The sequence below is a fragment of the Aplysia californica genome, unplaced genomic scaffold, assembly GCF_000002075.1.
Source record: "Aplysia californica isolate F4 #8 unplaced genomic scaffold, AplCal3.0 scaffold00205, whole genome shotgun sequence".
Taxonomy (NCBI): domain Eukaryota; kingdom Metazoa; phylum Mollusca; class Gastropoda; order Aplysiida; family Aplysiidae; genus Aplysia; species Aplysia californica.
The window spans coordinates 196,146-215,349 of record NW_004797475.1 but is presented as its reverse complement, the minus strand read 5'-3'; the positions used below and the strand labels follow the sequence as shown (position 1 = coordinate 215,349).

Genomic DNA, 19,204 nt, shown 5'->3' with positions numbered 1-19,204 from the left:
GTAGTGAATACAGCTGCTTCCTTACAGTGCCCGGAGTGTGCAAGACACAGGGTTTATCTTTATAATTAGAAATTGCTCTTGACTCCATTACTAAATCTCAATCCAGTCCACGGTGATGCTTCACCTATTCCTCTCCTCAACCAAAACATTGAATTGGCCGTCTTATGTTTCCTTTATAAAGCTTTTCCAGATGGACTGTTTGACACTTTGTTGCAGAATTCAACCATACTTGTTTTACAGAGTAAAAAATTTTTTTAAAAAATCAACTGGTAGTGTAGTGGAAAGACAAAATGCACTACATCCTGGATTACAATAAATTATCAAGATATTTTTTGTCAAATGAAAAGGAAGTTTGAAAGAGGTGCTAATGCTGACATGAATTTTAACATCATCTATTCAAGGGCATTTTTTTTCCTTTTCTTTTTGCTGACCATAATATGACAATCGAACTTATTCTATTGCCCCTATCTCCTCGCCTTTTTCTGCATACGTTACTTTCTTGTAGCACCTCTAATCTTTCAAACTCCTCTCTCTCTCTTCTCTTGCGCTTTTTAACTCCCAGTGGAGCATAGGCCATCAACAACATTTCTCCAGCAAAGCCTGTTCTGTGCATCCTTTTCTAGCTGTTTCCATGATGTCCCTGCCTTTTCCATTTCCGCTTGTACTGCTCGCCTCCATGTCCTTGGAACTTAATGAGACCTAAATGTGTTGCAAGTGCTATAACATTCTTATTAAAATAAAGACAATTGAATGGTTATCTTGGTATCAGCAAAACATCATAAAAAGGTTTATCATGTCAGTGTTGAACTTATTGACCAAGAGGAAGCACAATTGTTAATGAAATCACTGCAGCCTCTGGTTTGAATCTCATGAAAATCCCAAAATTTTCTCACACTTCCCTGAACCAGCCTTTAACAAGACTAACATGGTCCTGTAAGGCATTCAATTTAAATAAAAACAAAGAATTCAAAATGGGGTATTTTTATTCATGACATAATCAACAATAAATCACATGTTTGTAATGACAAGTCCAAAAAACCCCCCACCCAGATCAAAGTTTTGAGTAGTCCTGAAAAAAAAAAAATGCACATATAACTATAACATAACAATTGTTTACTGCTAGGAAGCAAAACAAATAAACAGGAACAACTGACTGATAGGAAGGAAATAGCACCTACAAGAGGCACCCTCCAACCACCCGCAGTTCTGTGTCCATACACATACATTTTAGAATACATAAATAAAGAACATACAAATGCTTGAACTTTGCACTGGACATTTTTGAAGGTGCAATAAATAGACACACATAAGATTGGTTATCTTCCTGTCATTGACGCATCCCCTACACAAATGAGCATTGTTTATAGCATCTTACACAGAAGTCTACAAATTGCAGATGAAATTGGTCTTAAGCACATTGTGCTTGTTATGGATCAACCAATATGTCCTAAAGCACAACAAATCCGCTGGAGAATGCAGAATTTCAGAAAAGGCTTGTCATTCGGTTAGGGGACTACCATCAGGCAATGGCGTATATGGCAGTCATTGGAAAAAGGTTCCAGGACTCTGGCTTTGAGGACATAGTTATTGATTCTGGACTCGTTGCCCCAGGCTCTTGAAATGGGGTCATGAATGGTCATTATTACAACCGAAGTATTCGGACACATAAAATTATGTACGACGCTCTTCAAAGATTAAGGTGGAATTCTTTTTTTTTTTTAATATACATTATCGGCTAATGAAAAATCTGTGGTAATATGTAAAAACTTTTCCAATTCTTTCCAAAAGTTGGAATTTTCAGATGAATTTGATCAATTAACTGAAAAATACAACAAATACATTTCTGAGACATCCAACAAACACCCCACGTTTGCCTTTTGGTCTTCATATCTAGACATGATAGGAACATTATTGTTTATCAGAGCCACAAGACAAGGTGGTTGGAATCTGCACCTAGCATCAGTGAAAATGACGAATCCAACCAAAGGGCATAGCTTCCTGCAGCACCTCTTCACAGCATATTGGCAGTACCATCAATTTAAAGTGTGCAGCCAGAACCCAAAGAAAGGTAAATTATCAGCATATTATTTTTGCCACCTTGCAAGATATAAAAATTGCTGTATTTTTTATACTTATTGCTCTTGCAATTACTCTTCGTCTCACAGGAAGGCTGCAGACACACCTGAGATCAAGTCCGCTCACTTTGGCAAGCAGTAAGTGGCTGTGCACCCAGTTGTGGCCTTTCACAGGGCTAGTGACACAATATTTAGGGACAGCTTGATTTTCCTCAGTGATGACATCACCCAAGGAATTCACCAGATGGTCACAGGAGCTGCTGAGGCAGAAGCTGACCATTCACTCTATGCAGACGCGTTGGACACATTTGTCCGACAGGCTGTATTACGCTAGTCGACGCGTCAGACAAATGTATCAGACGAATTTTTAAGATTCCTATGGTACACACATCTAAAGGGATACAAGTTTGATATCTCGGGAAATAAAAGTTTAGCTATTTTGATACATATTTATGTCCCTTTGACTTTGACCGTTGAATAATTGAACTGATACTGTTTTTCGAAGTGTTTTTGTTAAAGTCATAATCACATTGAGTAATCAAAAGTACAACCGAAAATATGCATCCAGGAGAAGTCTTAACGGTTTTCGATGCGCTTGAAATTGTGCTGGAAGATGAATCTGATGAAGAAGATGGAGTAGTTGTTGATTTAGAAAGTGAAGCTTGTAGCTATTTAGCTGACAATGGTTCTCCTGATCCAGATGATGAGGAAGAGGTGGGTCTACTTATGCCTGGCTATGCAGACAGGGACCAAGACAGTTCATCTGAGAGGGACACTAACACTACTAACAGTGAGGCTGAGGATGAAGGGCCAGCAAATACTATGCGTAACAACAACACTGCCCAAGGTAATCATCAGAATGCATCTGTTGATAACTTCAGAATCGACTTGGGTCACTTGATCCAGATATGGATAGAAACCGAATCTGAGGTTAATGACAGTTATTTACATGACTGGTGTCAAGACCTCACGACTTTCTCCTCATTCCGCCCTTCACAGGAACACCGGGTACGAAAGTGGACATGACAGGGGAAATTTCGCCACTTTCTCTTTATCGTTCCTTCATAACAGATGTACTGATTGACCATATGAAGGTTGAAACAAACCCGTATGTGAGATGTTGCATCATTGAGAAAGAGTGTCAAGCAGTCGAACTGTCAGCACGCTACATCTACAAACAGTGGAGAGCCGTCACCAAAGCCGAGATGTACAAATTCCTCGTGATACTTAGTTCAGTTTTAGTATGGGGTTTTACGGTGCTCGCAACTGCATAAGTCGTGATACTTATCCACATCAACCTTGTAGACAAACCATTTATTTCTGACTACTGGTCACAAAGCCCATGTATGCCCTCATCGTTCTCGTAGCGCAGCTAATGAAATGGGACCACTTTAAAGCTATACTGTCCTTCTTTCACTTGAATGACAACAGCACGTATGTACCGAGAGGGCAACCAGGTCATGATCCCCTACACAAGATAAGGCCGCTCTACAACAGTCTCACTCAGGTAAGTTGAATCTTAGTCCTTGATTAACAGTCCTGCAACTCTCTTTCTGTCTCTCCCTCCCTCCCTCTCCGCTTATTCTCATTTCCCTTCTTATAATTCTTTTCCAACTTCCCCTTCTGTTTCTCTGCCTTCAGTCATGTCATAATTCCTTGTTATTACTATTACAATGAATATAGGAAAGACTGTTTGTCAAAATAAGGCCAAACACTATTTATATTTTCTTTGAACACAGATAAATCTCGAGAATGAATCCTAAAATTCAATGTGTATAATGGTCAGTTCTAAAACGGAAAAAAACAACCCAGATTGATCACTGTAAAAAAATATGGAATGAAATAAGTACCATGTAAAAACCTGGAAATCTCAATGAAAAAATTGTATTCTTTCATCAAGATCAAAAGTATTATTAGTGTTATTTTCATAGTATGTTATTCCTTTTGTTCTGATATTTTTCTCCTAACAGGTACCAAAAATTGTTTGTCAAGTTTGAGTGTCAGTTTCTTACCATCTTTTTTTTTCATCTATTCACAGACATTCAAGGCCACCTATGTCCCAGAACAATACATATAAACGAGAGCGCTCTCACATGAGAGTTTATAGGAAGGACAAACCAACAAAGTCGGGTGCTAAGCTCTATGAACTCTGTGAGAGCAACAGCGGGTATGTCTGGGCTTTCAAAACCATGTCTGGACAGCCAGATGTCAGCAACACACCCTTTGATGTCGTAAATCGTCTTATTCAGCCCCTCCTCAATCAGGGCTATTGTCTATTTATAGACAACTATTACTGCAACCCCTTGTTGTTTGACACACTTGCAGCCAACAACACAACGGTCGTGGGGACAGTCAGAGCCAACCACATTGGTCTACCTAAAGACCTCATGACCACAAATTTGCAACCCGAGCAGATTCAGACATTGAAATCAAGTTCTGGCTCTGAAATGGAAAGACAAAAGAGATGTACAGATCCTCACAACAAAACACCTTCCAAACATGACACAACACATATATGCACAGAAACAAAACTGAAGCCAGCAGCAGTCATCGACTACTCATCAAACATAACTGTGGGGGGGGGTGTCAACCGAAGCAATCAGCTCATTTTGTCCACACTGTCACACCACAAAACCATCAAGTGGTGGAAAAAGGTAGCCCTGCACCTCCTCACACTCTGCATGGTTCAGGCCTCAATCCTGCACGACAAGCAGAAGCCCTGAAGCTCAGCAGATTTGTCATGGAAGTCTGCACTGGACTAGCTGCTGTCCGCTGTGATGTTGAGCTGACCATTGACAAAGGACCATGTGTTGACAGGTTGTCTGGAAGGCATTTCCTTGTTCCATTGGATGCAGCTAAGAAGAAAAGGAATAACAGCTTTGTGTGCTATTCAAAGGTAGCCTGCGCAGGAGCAAGCAGTGAGGAATTCAGGAACAGAATTTCCAAGTCATATAGATCTATCACATGTGACACTTGTAATAAAACTTTCTGTGCTCACCCCTGATTCATGGATTATCACACCAAAAAGAACTATTTGTTGTAATGTGGCTTTTCTGTTGCAATGTGAGTACATTTGTGTGTATTAGAGACCTCTATTTTCATTACTTCTGTCTTGTCCGTTCATTGTACCTGAATGTTTGTTCTGCCTGGAGGAATTTTTTGTTTTTTTGGTCTGATGGACCACTTTTTCTTCAATAAACTGGATCAAAGCTATTGGGTTTTTTCCCCAGCTAAATGATGTTGTTACCTAAAAAGTTCTATTGTTGTAATTTCTAAAACAGAAACCTGTTTTGTTCGATCTCTGAAAGTAATGTTTTTATGGGCCTCTTATAAAGGCTAAAATTCACGCGTCACCAGCGAATGCAGCTGTCTCTAACCCTGCGTCTGCAAAGAGTTAAAAAGCTCACCATTTAGAGTGATTTTCAGGACCAGAAGACAAGGTGAATAAAGAGACAATTTTGTTGTTTGATTTATTTTACACGGAAGAGGCAGCTTTCGCGATCTAACCCTCCTGCGCCATCAGCCCCAAAAGTGCTATAACGTCACCAAGCACAGAAAGAGACAGTCAGATGGAGAGACTGGTAACCTGAGCCAGGCCCTGAAGAGGGCAGTCGTTGAAGGAAGAAGAAACTTCTGCGCAAAGCTCATGGTGGACTATCGTTCAAAGAAATATGGCACAGACAGAAGGGGTGTTGATAATTGAGATTTAGAAAGATAATTAAATGATTTGTATATGGATGATTTGTAGGTTAAGTCTTTTTAAAATACTTTTTGTTTCTTGATATCCAGGCAGAAACTGAGAGAGTGGAGCTGAGTCCCGACATCCAAACGATCCCTGGTACACAAAAGTACCATCAGTTTCAGGCAATGAAGGAGTTTGCGCTGCAGGCGAGAAAGTTTGCTTGTTTCCGTACCGCCTGCCATAAGGGAAGGCCTAACCAGTGTCCGAAGGCTCATGTCGTTGGGCCATACATCATACATTGTCCACAGGTGCAAGCCAAAGTATGTAAATTCTACTTCATCATTGACAAAAACACAATTTTTAACACTTTTCCTTTCACAAGATGCAAATTAACCAAACTGGATTCACATTTTTGTTTACAGCGTCAGTACTGTGTTTAATGAAGCCTTTTCCAGTTACATGAATTTGAGTTTGAAGCAGTGTTTTGTATCGCTGTAAGGTTTTCTTGGTTGTTCTTTTTTATTTTCAGACAGATATTGTGGTGATATTGTATGTTATAGTGAGTGTTATGTTGTGAAGAATATTTGGTTGCAACTGATGTGTTAGTTAGGATTGTGAATAACGAGTATTTGTCAATTTTTCCTGCCGTTATCTGTGAAGTTAGGAGTGAAACGGTCCATTTAACGACCGCCATTTTGTGTGAGTGGGTCTCTGGACCTTTTAGTGACAGCCTTTTTGGAAACATGGAACTTCATGAGTCTTGACAAATTAGTTTGGAGATTTAAGAGGAGCTGAAGGCTTTACGACAAGACAGTGAGACAGATGGGATGTTGAGCCGTTTGATTACTTTAGTTTGATCATTTCTGAGAACTTCTATGAACTGGCAGCAAAGGAGACCAGCAGATATGCAAAGTGGCATCAGGAGGTTGCAAACAAAACAGACAGAGGCTGGTTTGAAACGATAGCTGCTGAAATGAAACTATATTTTCACATCAACATCCTGATGGGTGTTCACCAGCTCCCTGAATATGCAATGTACTATAATCATCAGATGACAGGCTTAGGGTGAAAGAGATTGCTGATACGATGGGAAAAACATGCTACGAGAAATTGACAAAATATTTTCACCTGAATGAGGCAAGAGCACAATCACCATGTGGACACCAGAACTACAAGATCAGACTATTGTTGGATATTATGCTGGAAAGTAAGTAGATCTAGATCTAAACAAATCTCTACATATACTGTAATTTTTAAAATTCTTCTTTACTATTTTAGTTTCAGTACTTAATTACTTTCTTGAGGAGGCGGGGGAAGAATTTTGAACGAAAAACTCCAAGAATAACAATTTTTTAATATGCACATTGGACTACTGTTGTACCTGACTACTTAACAATCATATTTGCTTTTCTTTCTGATCAAAATCAACCAACACTCTGAATAGGCTTACTTTGAGTAACTTGTACTCGCTAGCCATACTCTATGTTAGATCAAATTTGACAACACTGTTCTTTCCACGGGACAGCAGTTTCTATGTAAAAAATTGATTTACCTAACACAATTATTTTTTTCTTTTCATGTGTCCTCAGTATTGCTGCAGCCTATCTTCCAGACATGGCAATGACTGCCTTCAATGATCGTCTGAACTTCAAGTAGCTGATGGAGATTGATCACAATGCCACACCAGGAATAGGGTGGAAACACATTTCTGGTGCTCTTTGTGTCAAGTACCAGTACTTTTCTGCATTGGATAATGCTTACCATTTAAAAGTTTCTGGCTACCGCCACTATTTATATCATTTATGAGGTGGGCTCCTTTGACCCTGCCTGTCCGCTAAAAGGCTGAAAGGGATACAACATCCCAGCAGTCAGATGGAGATACTCAATTTTATTTTTTTAAAAAGCACCCCACCTTAGGAATTGATACTCACTAATATTCTTCCGTAAGCTGACAAAATGCCTTTCTTTCATTCACAGCAGTTTTGTTAGTGTAACCATTTAAAAAAGGTATTCTTCCGAAATTTGAATTCTAACTCATTAAAAAAAACTAGTCACAGTTTCACTTTGATTTTTCATACAAGTAGGGTAACTCTGATCAGGCTTTCGATTATGCAGTAAAAATTTTTTTAAAATTTGGGACAAAAATGAAAAAAAGAAAGATGTTTCGTTAGCTTTCGGTAGTATTGCGTAGAACAGCAAGGTGCCTAACTGTTAAACCAGATATACAGCCAAGGCAACACACACGCACGCAGAGACATAGAAAAAAAAAAAGCAAAAACACATACACCTATGTACAAAAACACATTTTTCACTACTGACACTGCTTAACACCTGCATTCTCAAAAAGTGAACCACTGAAAACTGTAAAAAAAAGTATAAAAATTATGTTTCTCACAAATTTACAAGTAAAAGAAAAAAAAAATACTCAGTGCTAGCTCTTCTTGTATTGTTTCACAAAGTCCTCCACCGTTAAATCACCCGCCAGCACAGAAGTCTTCAGCTCCTCAGAATTTCTCAGCTTGAACACAAAGTTGCGCATGGACCGTCGGTATGCAGGACTGATGAGCCGTTTGTTCGTAAAGAAGGCCTCTCGTTCTATGGCTTCCACAAGTTCATGTTCTCTCTGCCAAAGAAATATGCACCAAATATAGGTAAAAATGATGTTTACTTTACCTGAGAGCTACATTGCGGCAAAAACTAATTACAACAGACAATTAAGAAGCACACCATGTTCAATTATTTTATGCCCTCAATAATTGATAATAAAAGTAGCACACAAGAGTAGCTATTTCATGTCATGATTTATTATACTAATCTAAAATGAATAGCTAAGGCTGAAGCTGAATTGTAAGAGATAGTGCCAAGCAATTCAATATTGAGTTTGAGAGGAAAAAAGATCAACCTCAAGACCTATTTAAACAAACAAATAAAGAAGGTGATCTAGGCACTATGTTAAAAAAATCATAACACAAATGGCAAACAAACAAAAAATAGCTGTAGAATATTTGTCTCGACCACATAACACAGAATTTGGTGATACAAAATGAGAGATAGAAAAAATATCAACGTAGTATAGGTAAGGTAAAGATGGTACAGTAGTCTCCGCCTAAACGGAAGGTGCTCGGGAGGGCTCCTTAGCGTGTGTTTGCATGGAGCACGCGTTTACATGAACCTGCACAAAGGGAGCAAGAGACGCAATCCTCTCATTTCTTTGCTATTTTAGTGACCTCCCTTGGGGGGGGGGACTTTTGCCGATAATGTGACTACACGTGACTGTTTTGCGAAGGATTCCCCGACTGCGGTTAATTTAAGAATGAATACAAAGGCGTTGAATTGGGGGGGTCATTGTACTGATGAGCACTATAAAATGTTGGGGTAGAGAGACGGACTGGTGGTGATAGATCCAGTCATAGGGAAAAGTGCTCAGTGGCGCGGCTTTCCAAGCAACCGCTCTCAACTGCCTGTCATCTGTTGCAACTCGCCAATGCATGGATGACATCAGAATCAGACATTGCGGAGACTTTTCTCTTGTGATTCGTAGAACAACTACGTTATAAGTTCTTCAAGCGCAGCTGATTACTTGACTAATCTTCAATCCTAAACAGACCTGTCTAGTGTTCTAGAGCACTCAAGCCTGTTGCGCATCATTGTCCTAACTTAACATGGCATATGCAATCATTCAAACACCAGTCAGAAACATTCTCTCAAAGACGCATTTCGAGTGACCAATCAATAGACATTTCAGTCCCCCCCCCCCCCTTTCCCAGAACATCACCTGACCAGTACTAGACCTATGAGCCAGTGGAAAGTTAGGTGTGAAAACGTGGCCCATCTGCGTGAGGGGAAGTCTCGCCTAATATCTGGTTGTCTAGACTTGTGTTATGCAAGCTGTGTAGGCTGCAGCGAAAATTTCCCCTTGTCAAGCTTTACCTGTCGGCGTGTTTCCTGGATCGAAGCGTACATTTAGAAGAAGTGACCATGAGTTTGTACGTGTAAATTACTATATAGTAAAAAACCTGTCACATGATGAAAATGTGCGTTTGAGCAGAGCATGCTTTTGTATGGCGTGTGTTTAGGCGGAGACTACTGTATCACATACTTTGATAGACTATTTGACAGCATTCAAATTTTTTTAAAATTAATGGAGCAAACTCTTGCAATAATTTGGTACAATCAGAAAGTTTGCAATGCAAGAAGGAAACAAAATAATATTGCACACACCAACTACTGGGAAATTAAAACTCACCTCTAAGCCTAAAGCTTCTGACAAATATGTTTTCCCTCTCAGCCTCATGTTCTCAGCCTTTTTGTCGCACTTGACTTCAATCTGAGGTTTGTCTACGTGTTCTTCGAAGAAGGCTCTCCACTTTATGTATACTCTTTTTGCCTGTCTCGAGATGTCCTCATCGGGGTGTTTTTTCAACTTATTTACAATGTGCCCTGAAAATGTAAGAACATGATATGAAAAGTAGATCTTATGTCATCTTCACTAAACATTTTCAAGGGGGCTCTTGTGGTCTAGAGGTTAAGATGTTCGCCCCTCATTCGATAGGTTCCAGGTTTGAATCTGGATAGCAACAGAAAAATTTTCTTCTATGCTAGTTTCTCCTTTCATATCCTTTCCTGCTCTCCTCTGGGCTCCTGACTCCTTTTTGCAGCCGTTCTACTGCTACTCCTAGGCTCTTCCTTACTGCCGTTTTTCGGCTATACCCCTGATCTTATGATAGGTAAGATTTACACCTAGCCTTCTCGGACAACAGCGAAAAATCTCGGAGATCCCATGTACAAGTTGTGCACGCTAAAGACTCCTTGGTGGTCCAAAATCAATACGAGTAGGCTTCGGAAGCCACCTGTGCAAAATTCAAAATTTCATTCCAACTGAAAACGTTTAATGTGCCCCGCACGCTCATATGACCTTATGCAATTGCGAGCGTCGTAAAACACTTACCAAAAAAAAAAAGACCCCAAACATTTTCATTATCTGGTGGCTCAATGAATTAAAAGAAATATGCAACAGCCATTAAAATGAGAGAACTCAAATCTATATAATACTATAATGTCATAGCTTGAGATTTATTGCAACAATTCATGGTCTGTTACTGAGACAAGACCTTAGAATGTCTAATAGAAGCATGGAAATAGGCTGTGTCATGTATAAAAAGGTAAAGTAAAACATGTTGCCGGTTTTAGCAGATTCTGGTATAGTTGAAGGTCTACAGCCAGACTGGTCTGACAACTGGTTAGTTGAAGGTCTACCAGTTTATACTGGCTTGGGACTTGTGAAAAGGGTCAGTTTACAGTTTTCCTTTGCATTCATCCAGGTTTGGGACTGTCATTGGCCATATTAAAAATGTTTTGGAGTTTGTAGGTATTATTGAAATTATAGTCCCATGCTTGGCCACTTGTAGCGGCTTGCTTGTCAATCATAATTTTTACCACCACAGAATCCTTTGATCTAAAGCACACCACAAAATGAAGCAATCCACCAACATATACACCGCAAATGTAAATGCCATAGCCTTTCACCTCACAATGCCCCCAGCCTTGCCATTATTGTTGCCTATTAGGAGGGACTTATACTTCAAAGTAGACCGTGGTTGATCAGCCAGGACTTACGATATATAGACAGCTGTAGTGCAGTAGACCTTCAACTAAAACGGCACTAAAAAAATTATGTTCTTCTAGATATTTCACTGAAATAGGCCAGTCTCCGGAGCTTAAATTGCAAGCAGGCAAATCTTACCAATTTTTGTGTCAACCAAAACATGACGAGGGGGAATTTTCTTCCCAAGCTCTTTCAAGCATTCGAGCATCACTGGCTTGCTCTGGTTTGGAAGCTTCAGCTTAGCCTTCATCCGTTTGATTTCTTCTATGACGACAACACCCTGGAAAAAAGAAATGTACCAAAAATATGAGACTAAAAGAAAAATGAACCAGATCTACCACCTGCTACATCCAAACACTAGATCAAAGTAGGAAGCTGCCACAACTGGGCTACTATGAAAAGAGTGAACAAAGGAACAATGACATTGCACCATTGTGAAGAACTAAACAATTTTTCAACTTGTCAGAAGGATAGTCTATATGTAAAAATTTTAATTTCATATCTGTGTCGCACAGGTTTCTACCCTTCATGAGCTCAATAATTATAGTATCAGTACCATCACGGCAAATATTCTCTACTACCACCAAGATGCTTCAGTTGCCCTATCTTCTCAGTGAGACTTGGGCGCGACCTTGTCTTAACGCGTGATAGCCTGTGATACATACAAGTGTAAACAAACGTTCCAGTGCTCTTGATTTAAAAGCTTGCAATTTTGTCTGCGGGCAGCGAGAGAGAGAGAGAGAGAGAGAGAGAGAGAGAGAGAGAGAAAGGGGGAGGGAGAGAAAGACAGAGAGAGAGAGAGAAAGAGAGAGAGAGAGAGAGAGAGAGAAAAAGAGAGGGGTGCTGGTTATTATGAAAATATCTTTTGATTCCTGCCATTTTCTCTCTGCGTCGGTTCCGAGGCTGACCCGGTGCAATAGTCATTTTTGTACACATATGACCAGTCCCATCTTCCGAATCCCACCTTCTGAGTTCCATCTCTCTCCTCTTGTTTCCCAGGTACCATATCCAATTTTTCCAAATCCCATATCTTGATTTTAATTCTGTAAGGGTGCTTTGTTTTCCATCTCATTGGATGGAACGTTTGAAGCAGGCCAAAATATTAAAATGATCACTGTTGTCAATGTCCAAACCAGATGAGCTGTTCAAACACATGTATGTTTTCAACAGCTTGATTTAATACTGGTTTATTCGGAATCAAGGTTTGGTCTCCATGAGTTTTCTTTGATGTATCCTCTTCTAAAGCGAGTTTATTTTTAAATTTTCCTTAATTGTACAAAATTAGTCCAGCACGGCTACAGGGATCCGATCCATAATATTATATCGTCAACTTGGTCAGATCATTGCACTCAGAGTCAAACTTTTTCGTAAGAAATAAAAGTAACAATCTGAGAAGACTATGTTATTATATCGAAAATGTTCTCTCTCTCTCTCTCTCTCTCTCGAGAGAGAGAGAGGTAATGTGACTCTCTTTACACAGCACCAGACTTCGTATTTCAAGGACCCAGATGATGGGAAAACAACTAGTTGTTGTTTGATATCACTAAGAAGAGACAAGGACAGTTTGAATCTGCCAGACATAGTTAAAAAAGATCATAACATCAAGTCATAAAAAAATCGTAAGGCAAGACTGTGTGCCGCTACACTACAATACACGCACTTCTTAAGTTGGACAAAGAAAATTACTTTCATAGCACAAAAAACAATGTCATTGTTTGTCTGGTAATTCTATAATTAATATGATGTCGACCAGTGACAACATGCTAGACTAACTATGACACTATAACCATCATTGAGATCTCGAATGACTGGACAGAAAACTACATGAGTTCGATGGGTGAACATCTTGCCGCTTAAAAATCATTAAATAATTTTCCTCGATTTTGTTTGTTGATTTTCAGGGTTTTTTCTTCCTTCTCATTCACCCCCCCCCCCCCCCCTTTTTTCCTTTTGTTCTTTTTGTTTTTATTTGTATGTTGATTTTTGTTTTCTTATCTTTACATATTATATTTGTGAAAGTTTGTCACTTTGGCCGCCTCAAACTTCCGAACCACCTAACTTTCAAATTTGAAAAAATTAATGGTGATCATTTAAAGGGTGCACAGTTTTATTGAGGAGCCTGAAGTCACTGTAGTTTAATTTTCAGTTTTCCATTAGTTTCGTTTAGATCTATTCTTGGGAAAATCCATCTTCTAAGACACCATTGTAAACAAGTGAGGCTTCCGTTCACAAGGAGTGCGCGCACTGATCCCACAATGACTAGACAATCGATTCTTTTGAGTCCGTTCATCGAACAGGATACCCAGCTAGTATATAATAAATCTTTAAACAATCTCAGCAATTCTAGTTCCATAAATTTAGTCTGTACCATTCTGTACCTCCTCTTCTCCTCCCCAAACAGAGTTGTACACATACATACACACACACACACACCTCAAGCAGTCAGCGATGAAACCAACCTCGCGTCGCCTATTGACATAGCCCATCACGTGCTAAGCAATAAAGCGGGCACGCCACGGCATGGGACAAAAGCCCACAGAGGAAGTGCAATATTTGGGTAGAAGAGAATCTGGGTCAAACTTACTTTACTTTTCCTATCCAGTGGCCATCTGGGTTGTTGTAGCCCTTTGGCCTGAACTGGGTCATACTAAAATGCGAAAACACGTGAATAGACACAAAAAACCCATCTGATTTGAGTCCCTTCAGACTTCAGACTCATTTTCAGGTTTATTTTGATCAAAATTTGGGTTATAAATCCTTTCCATGTACGGTCCCTACAAGTTTATTTATATTCCGTCATGATGAATTCCCGAGACTTCAGGATCAATGCCAGATTGGTGAATGACGTTCTTTCCACGTTTCATTTTCTTTTTTGTTGCATTACAATTATTATTAATTATGTAATTACTGTGATAGGACTTTCCTTACCTTGTGGCGTTGGGTGCCACTGTGACAAGTGGAAAATTACGTTGCTAAACACGTCTTGTGGATTTTTGACATTCACCTCTCGCCACATGAATTTTTTGTTGTTGTAAGTGTTTTACAGCCCTCGCAACTGCATCATAAGGTCACATGAGTGTGCAGGACACATTCATTTTCAGTTCGTAGGAAATTTTGAATTTTGCCCGTTCCCCGTCCCATATCCATTTGAAAAAAGAACGAAGCAGGTGAAGCATGACTAGCAAGCAAACCAATGAGTGGACTATCAGCATTTTTTTTTGGGCTACAAAAAGTTGCAGTCGAAACTGGTCCCTTTTTTTAAAACCGAGATGTACCAAGATGTAGGATTGAGGAGATCTGCTATCCTATGACAAAAGCCCAGAAACCTGGAGGCCTAGGGCCCTACACATATACCTTCCAACCAGGTGCTTTTAACCAGAGTGGGAACCAGCGTTGAAACCACGCAAAACTGCCATTTGACGGGTCGGTGCGTCATCCACATCACACTAAACCGCAGCGTGTGTACTGACAATGACAATTTGCTTGCAATTTATGTGCTGCTAGAGGCGAAGAAAAACAAAAAGAGAAAAACATGGATGAAAGACTGGCTTCAGAAAAGAGACCACTAGAACTATAGATCTACCAATGCGGGAATTACTGCCTTATCCTGATGATTTCAGCATATTTTTTAAAACGAATGTGTGTGTGTGTGAGTGCGTGTACGTGCGTGCAAGTGGCTTGGAGGAAGGGTGGAGGAGGGGGACTTGCAAGTATGTGCGTGTATGCAACATTTATAACAGTCCCATGAAAAGTAGCCTTAATTCAAGTCAATTGTTTTGGTTTGGCTCAGGCAAGTTCTCTACACCTATCGGTGTGGCAAAAAATCATGCGCACATCTAGCCCATGGAAATTCAAGTCGACTGTTTTGTTTTTAAAATTTTTTCCTCAAAACAATTCTTCTGCTATGTCCGAATCCTGAGTTTTAATGAACTTCTCGCTCAATCTCAGTAAAAACAGGTACCAGTCGAAACAGGGGTCATGTACGTAGGGCATAGAGGAGGTGTACACTTTTTTCGTTGCGAGCCAACTGAGAGTAGCGAAGCTACCGGAGACTACTCTGAAATCCCCTCCCAAATAGGTACCGGTATTGTATCTTTTCGCATTTATTCATGTTTTTCCGCACGGCGTACAAACATTGCTCTTTTAATTGGCTCGGCGATGGAGTCACGGCGGGCCGGTCACCCAGAGGTCACTAACCCCACCTCCCACTACCTGCGTCGGTGGCCGGTGAAATGAATTTTTCAACACGTTTTATCAGCTTACACAAACAAAAAATCTCATACGTGAACACAAATTTGTTCTTTATAGAGAACAACTTAACTTCTTTATTGTACAAAAAAGCAATACCATGGCTGCTCATGTTTTGGAGTTAGGTGTTCTTAAAATTTATGTCTATTTATAGTTAGTAAAAACAACAAACTTGAGTGGCTAATAACTTATACGGAGTGTATACAGACCCGGTAACCGGGAACAAAGTCACGAAGTATACAGACCCGGTAGGGGAACTCTTTTGTGATTTCGGAAAGTTTCAGCGCCCAGACCCGGTAGTGTGGGGGAGTGTGTGAGTGTGTGTGTGTGAGAGAGAGAGAGAGAGAGAGAGAGAGAGAGAGAGAGAGAGAGAGAGAGAGCAGGGGGAAGTGCTAGCAAAATATAGGACCTGCCCCAGTTGGCAGGAGGGAACGAGAGAAAGAGTGGGAAATAGGTGGGGAGAAAGAAAGACAGAAAAAACATACAAATAAAAAGAGAATGCAAGCGATATACAGAGACATACAAAGAGAATGCGAGCGATACACAGGACAGGAAGGAGAGAGAGAGAGAGAGAGAGAGAGAGAGAGAGAGAGAGAGAGAGAGAGAGGGAGAGGGAGAGGGAGAGGGAGAGGGAGAGAGAGAGGGAGAGAGAGAGGGGGAGGGGGAGAGGGAGAAGGAGAGGGAGAGGGAGAGGGAGAGAGAGAGGGAGGGTGACTGCTCGATTGAAATCAGGACATTGTTCTTTTCTTCAAATTGTAATTCCTCCAACTCCAAAACAGAGGAAAAACGCCAGAATCTAGAGCTCGCTCTCTCTCTCTCTCTCTAGGCTAGCCTCGAAACTAGATCAATGATTTATGTCTATCTAGATCCGGACCTAGGCCATAGATCTAGAAGAACCTAGGTCTACCCTGAGCCAAGAGGGCGCTGAAACTTTCCGAAATCACAGAAGAGTTCCCCTACCGGGTCTGTATACTTTGTGACTTTATTCCCGGTTACCGGGTCTGTATACACTCCCTAACTTATAAGCCTAGTTAATATTTACAAAACTGCTACGTAAGACAGGAAAATGTGTTTAAAAATTGACTCACTCAAAATTTTGTCCCCAGCACGAACATGGAACTTGTCATGAGCATGATAACCAAAAAACGCTTCCCTGCATTCTTCATGGCTTTTTGTATCCAATGAAATGTGTATCCTCCTAAATAATGATATACGGACGTATCTCCAATATACAGCACCAGTTTCTTTTCACAAAATAAACATGTACAGGACTATAAACTTGTATGAATACAATTTTTCTTTCTAAACATATCCAGCATCACTCAATGAAGGTGCTATTTGCAGATGAAACACAAAAATAAAACGCATAAATGTCTATCAGGTTTGGGATCCTTCGTGCTCTAGCTTCCAGTTTTGAGATGGCTTGGTGGCTGCTTTCTGTGCTCTGTTCTCCCAAAATGAGCGCAAGGGACACATTAAACATTTTCAGTTGGTAGGAAATTTTGAATTTTGCCCCGGTGGCGGCTGAAGCCTACTTTTATCGATTTTAGACCACCAAGAAGGAATCTTTAACGTGTGCAACTTGCACACAAGGGACCTGTAGGAAAGGAGGTGAAAGGAGACAATTTTAGAGAGAATAACATTTTTCGGTTGCTCCCCGGATTCAAACCCGTGACCTTTGAATGAGAGGCGATCACCTTAACCTCTAGCTCTAGGCAATGAGAGCCCCCTGTGACGGTGACAACTTCACCGTGTGACGAGTTAGCTGGACGCCTAAAAACATGGGGGAGGGGGCAAGGACCCCTGATTTTAACCATCCATTAATTAAAAATTTAATGTTTTGCAATTCAATTAAGTTTGACTTTTGTTCGCTGAGCGCCAAACATCGTGTCAGCACACGTGTTGAAAAGTAATCATTTAGAACCAGAAGTAGAAATCTTCATGACATGAAGCCAAAACCCACACTTCATGCCATAGTGTTATTGTTGGGGCCAAAACCGGATTATCCCTCATAAATTTTAGGGCGCTTTTTCGGTAGTTCCCACCCCCCCTTATTTGAGCCTGACCTACATCTAGATCTAGATCTAGATTCTATACGTTTGATTTGCGGCAAGCTAAGATATCAAACCTAACAACAGCACAACATTAAATTGTGGTAAAATTCAGGAGGGCATGGTTAGGTCGCCCTGAAACCCCCCTACTCTTGGGGCCAAAACTGGTGAATAACAATTGCTCATTGCGGGGTGGGAATCTAAATCTAATTGAAAACACTCACTGGCAAAGAATGGATAGTGCTCTGCTTGGAGGCGCCCACGGACTTTACGGAGACGGAGCATTCTCCTCTTGCCTGTTCTCTTGGAGTCCTCACAACAAACCGATCCATGGTCTTTGAAAAGGTCCTTTTCTGTTTGCTGATGATCGTCTTTCAGACTTTCACAGAATTCTACGTCGTCTTTCTCCTTCTTGTTGACTGATACTGATACGACCATCCACCAATTTCTTTCGGTTTCAGATAATAATATATAATCTAAATCTGCAGTGTGCAGAAACTAGATCTAGTAGTAGTAACTAGTAGGCCTAACCAGTAACCAGACCTGGGCCAGGGCCAGGTAGTCAAGTCATCTAAACGCGAGACAAAAAACAAAAATCCTTAGCTACCATTTTCTCTGGCGTGAGTTCAAAGACCAAATATGACAATATCTGTAAATCTAAAGAATTACTCAACTTATTTTAGACTTAACTGACGAATAGAGGTAGAGATTAAATCAATATAGGATATTTTAAAAAACAAACAAACAAAACGCTAACAAAAACAAAAACATAAAAAACACATTCAATCTGGCAAGAATATGTCAAAGGGAGGTTATTCTTTCTACTACACCCCATAGACATACTATATATCTGGGGACCAATAACCTTAGAAAATTTTGCCTGCCAAACTTTATGTCGCCTGGAATTCTGTATCTGTGAAATCCAGTGTTTCTTCTGCCAAAGGGCCACAGGAACAAGCGGGCTTCCTTTTTCGATGTAGGCAATGTCTCTGTCTCAGTAAGAAGTCGAACTGAGAAGTCGATTTTATTGAGTACTTCTAAATCTAAGCCATTAAAAGCCAGGCTAGGCCAAGACACCCAAGACAGACTGAGACAGCAGCAGTCAACAACACCGAAGAGTGGGAAGAACAGGTAGGCCTTGCTGCTCTATGTTTTAAAAAAAAATGAAACTCCTAAAACTCTAGATCTAGAATCTATAGTATAGCCTAGGCTAGTAAAGCCTAGAATCTCTAGCCTAGACTTTAAATCAAATTTAGTTGTTATAGTCATGGACCATGGAATTAGACTAACAAGTGTTTCCTGACAGTGTACAATTGGGGTCCCGTTTCACGTTTGCACAAAACCAACTAGACTACTACTCTAGATCTAATCTAGATCTATCTAGGCCTAATCTTCCAGCGTCTTTACAGCAATTTTCGCACGCTTTATTATTGTCTTTGCATTTACTGTGTTTCAATTTCCTGAAAAAATAGCCTGTGGTGGCGGGCGGTTAGTGTACTCGTCTCCGAAGCAGAAAGTTTGGGTTCGAGCCTCAGTTCGGACA

The 19,204-nt window shown here is 40.3% G+C and overlaps 2 protein-coding genes across 2 annotated transcripts in view; one reads left to right on the top strand and one right to left on the bottom strand.

Annotated features, from left to right (window-relative positions):
* Positions 1 to 965: 965 nt before the first annotated feature.
* Positions 966 to 18,351, bottom strand: LOC101853621 (transcription elongation factor A N-terminal and central domain-containing protein 2). The gene is made up of 4 exons (XM_005099184.3): positions 17,886 to 18,351; positions 11,501 to 11,642; positions 10,004 to 10,197; positions 966 to 8,380 (listed from the first exon to the last, which is right to left on the bottom strand). The coding sequence occupies exons 1-4, from the start codon at positions 17,991 to 17,993 to the stop codon at positions 8,189 to 8,191; spliced, it is 636 nt and encodes a 211-aa protein (XP_005099241.1). The 5' UTR covers positions 17,994 to 18,351; the 3' UTR covers positions 966 to 8,188.
* Positions 18,352 to 18,458: 107 nt separating this feature from the next.
* Positions 18,459 to 19,204, top strand: part of LOC101853389 (sphingosine kinase 1) — an 18,106-nt gene continuing 17,360 nt past the window's right edge. Inside the window, exon 1 of the mRNA XM_005099183.3 lies at positions 18,459 to 18,792. The gene's annotated coding sequence lies outside the window, so the exon portion shown is untranslated. The remainder of the gene's footprint in view (positions 18,793 to 19,204) is intronic.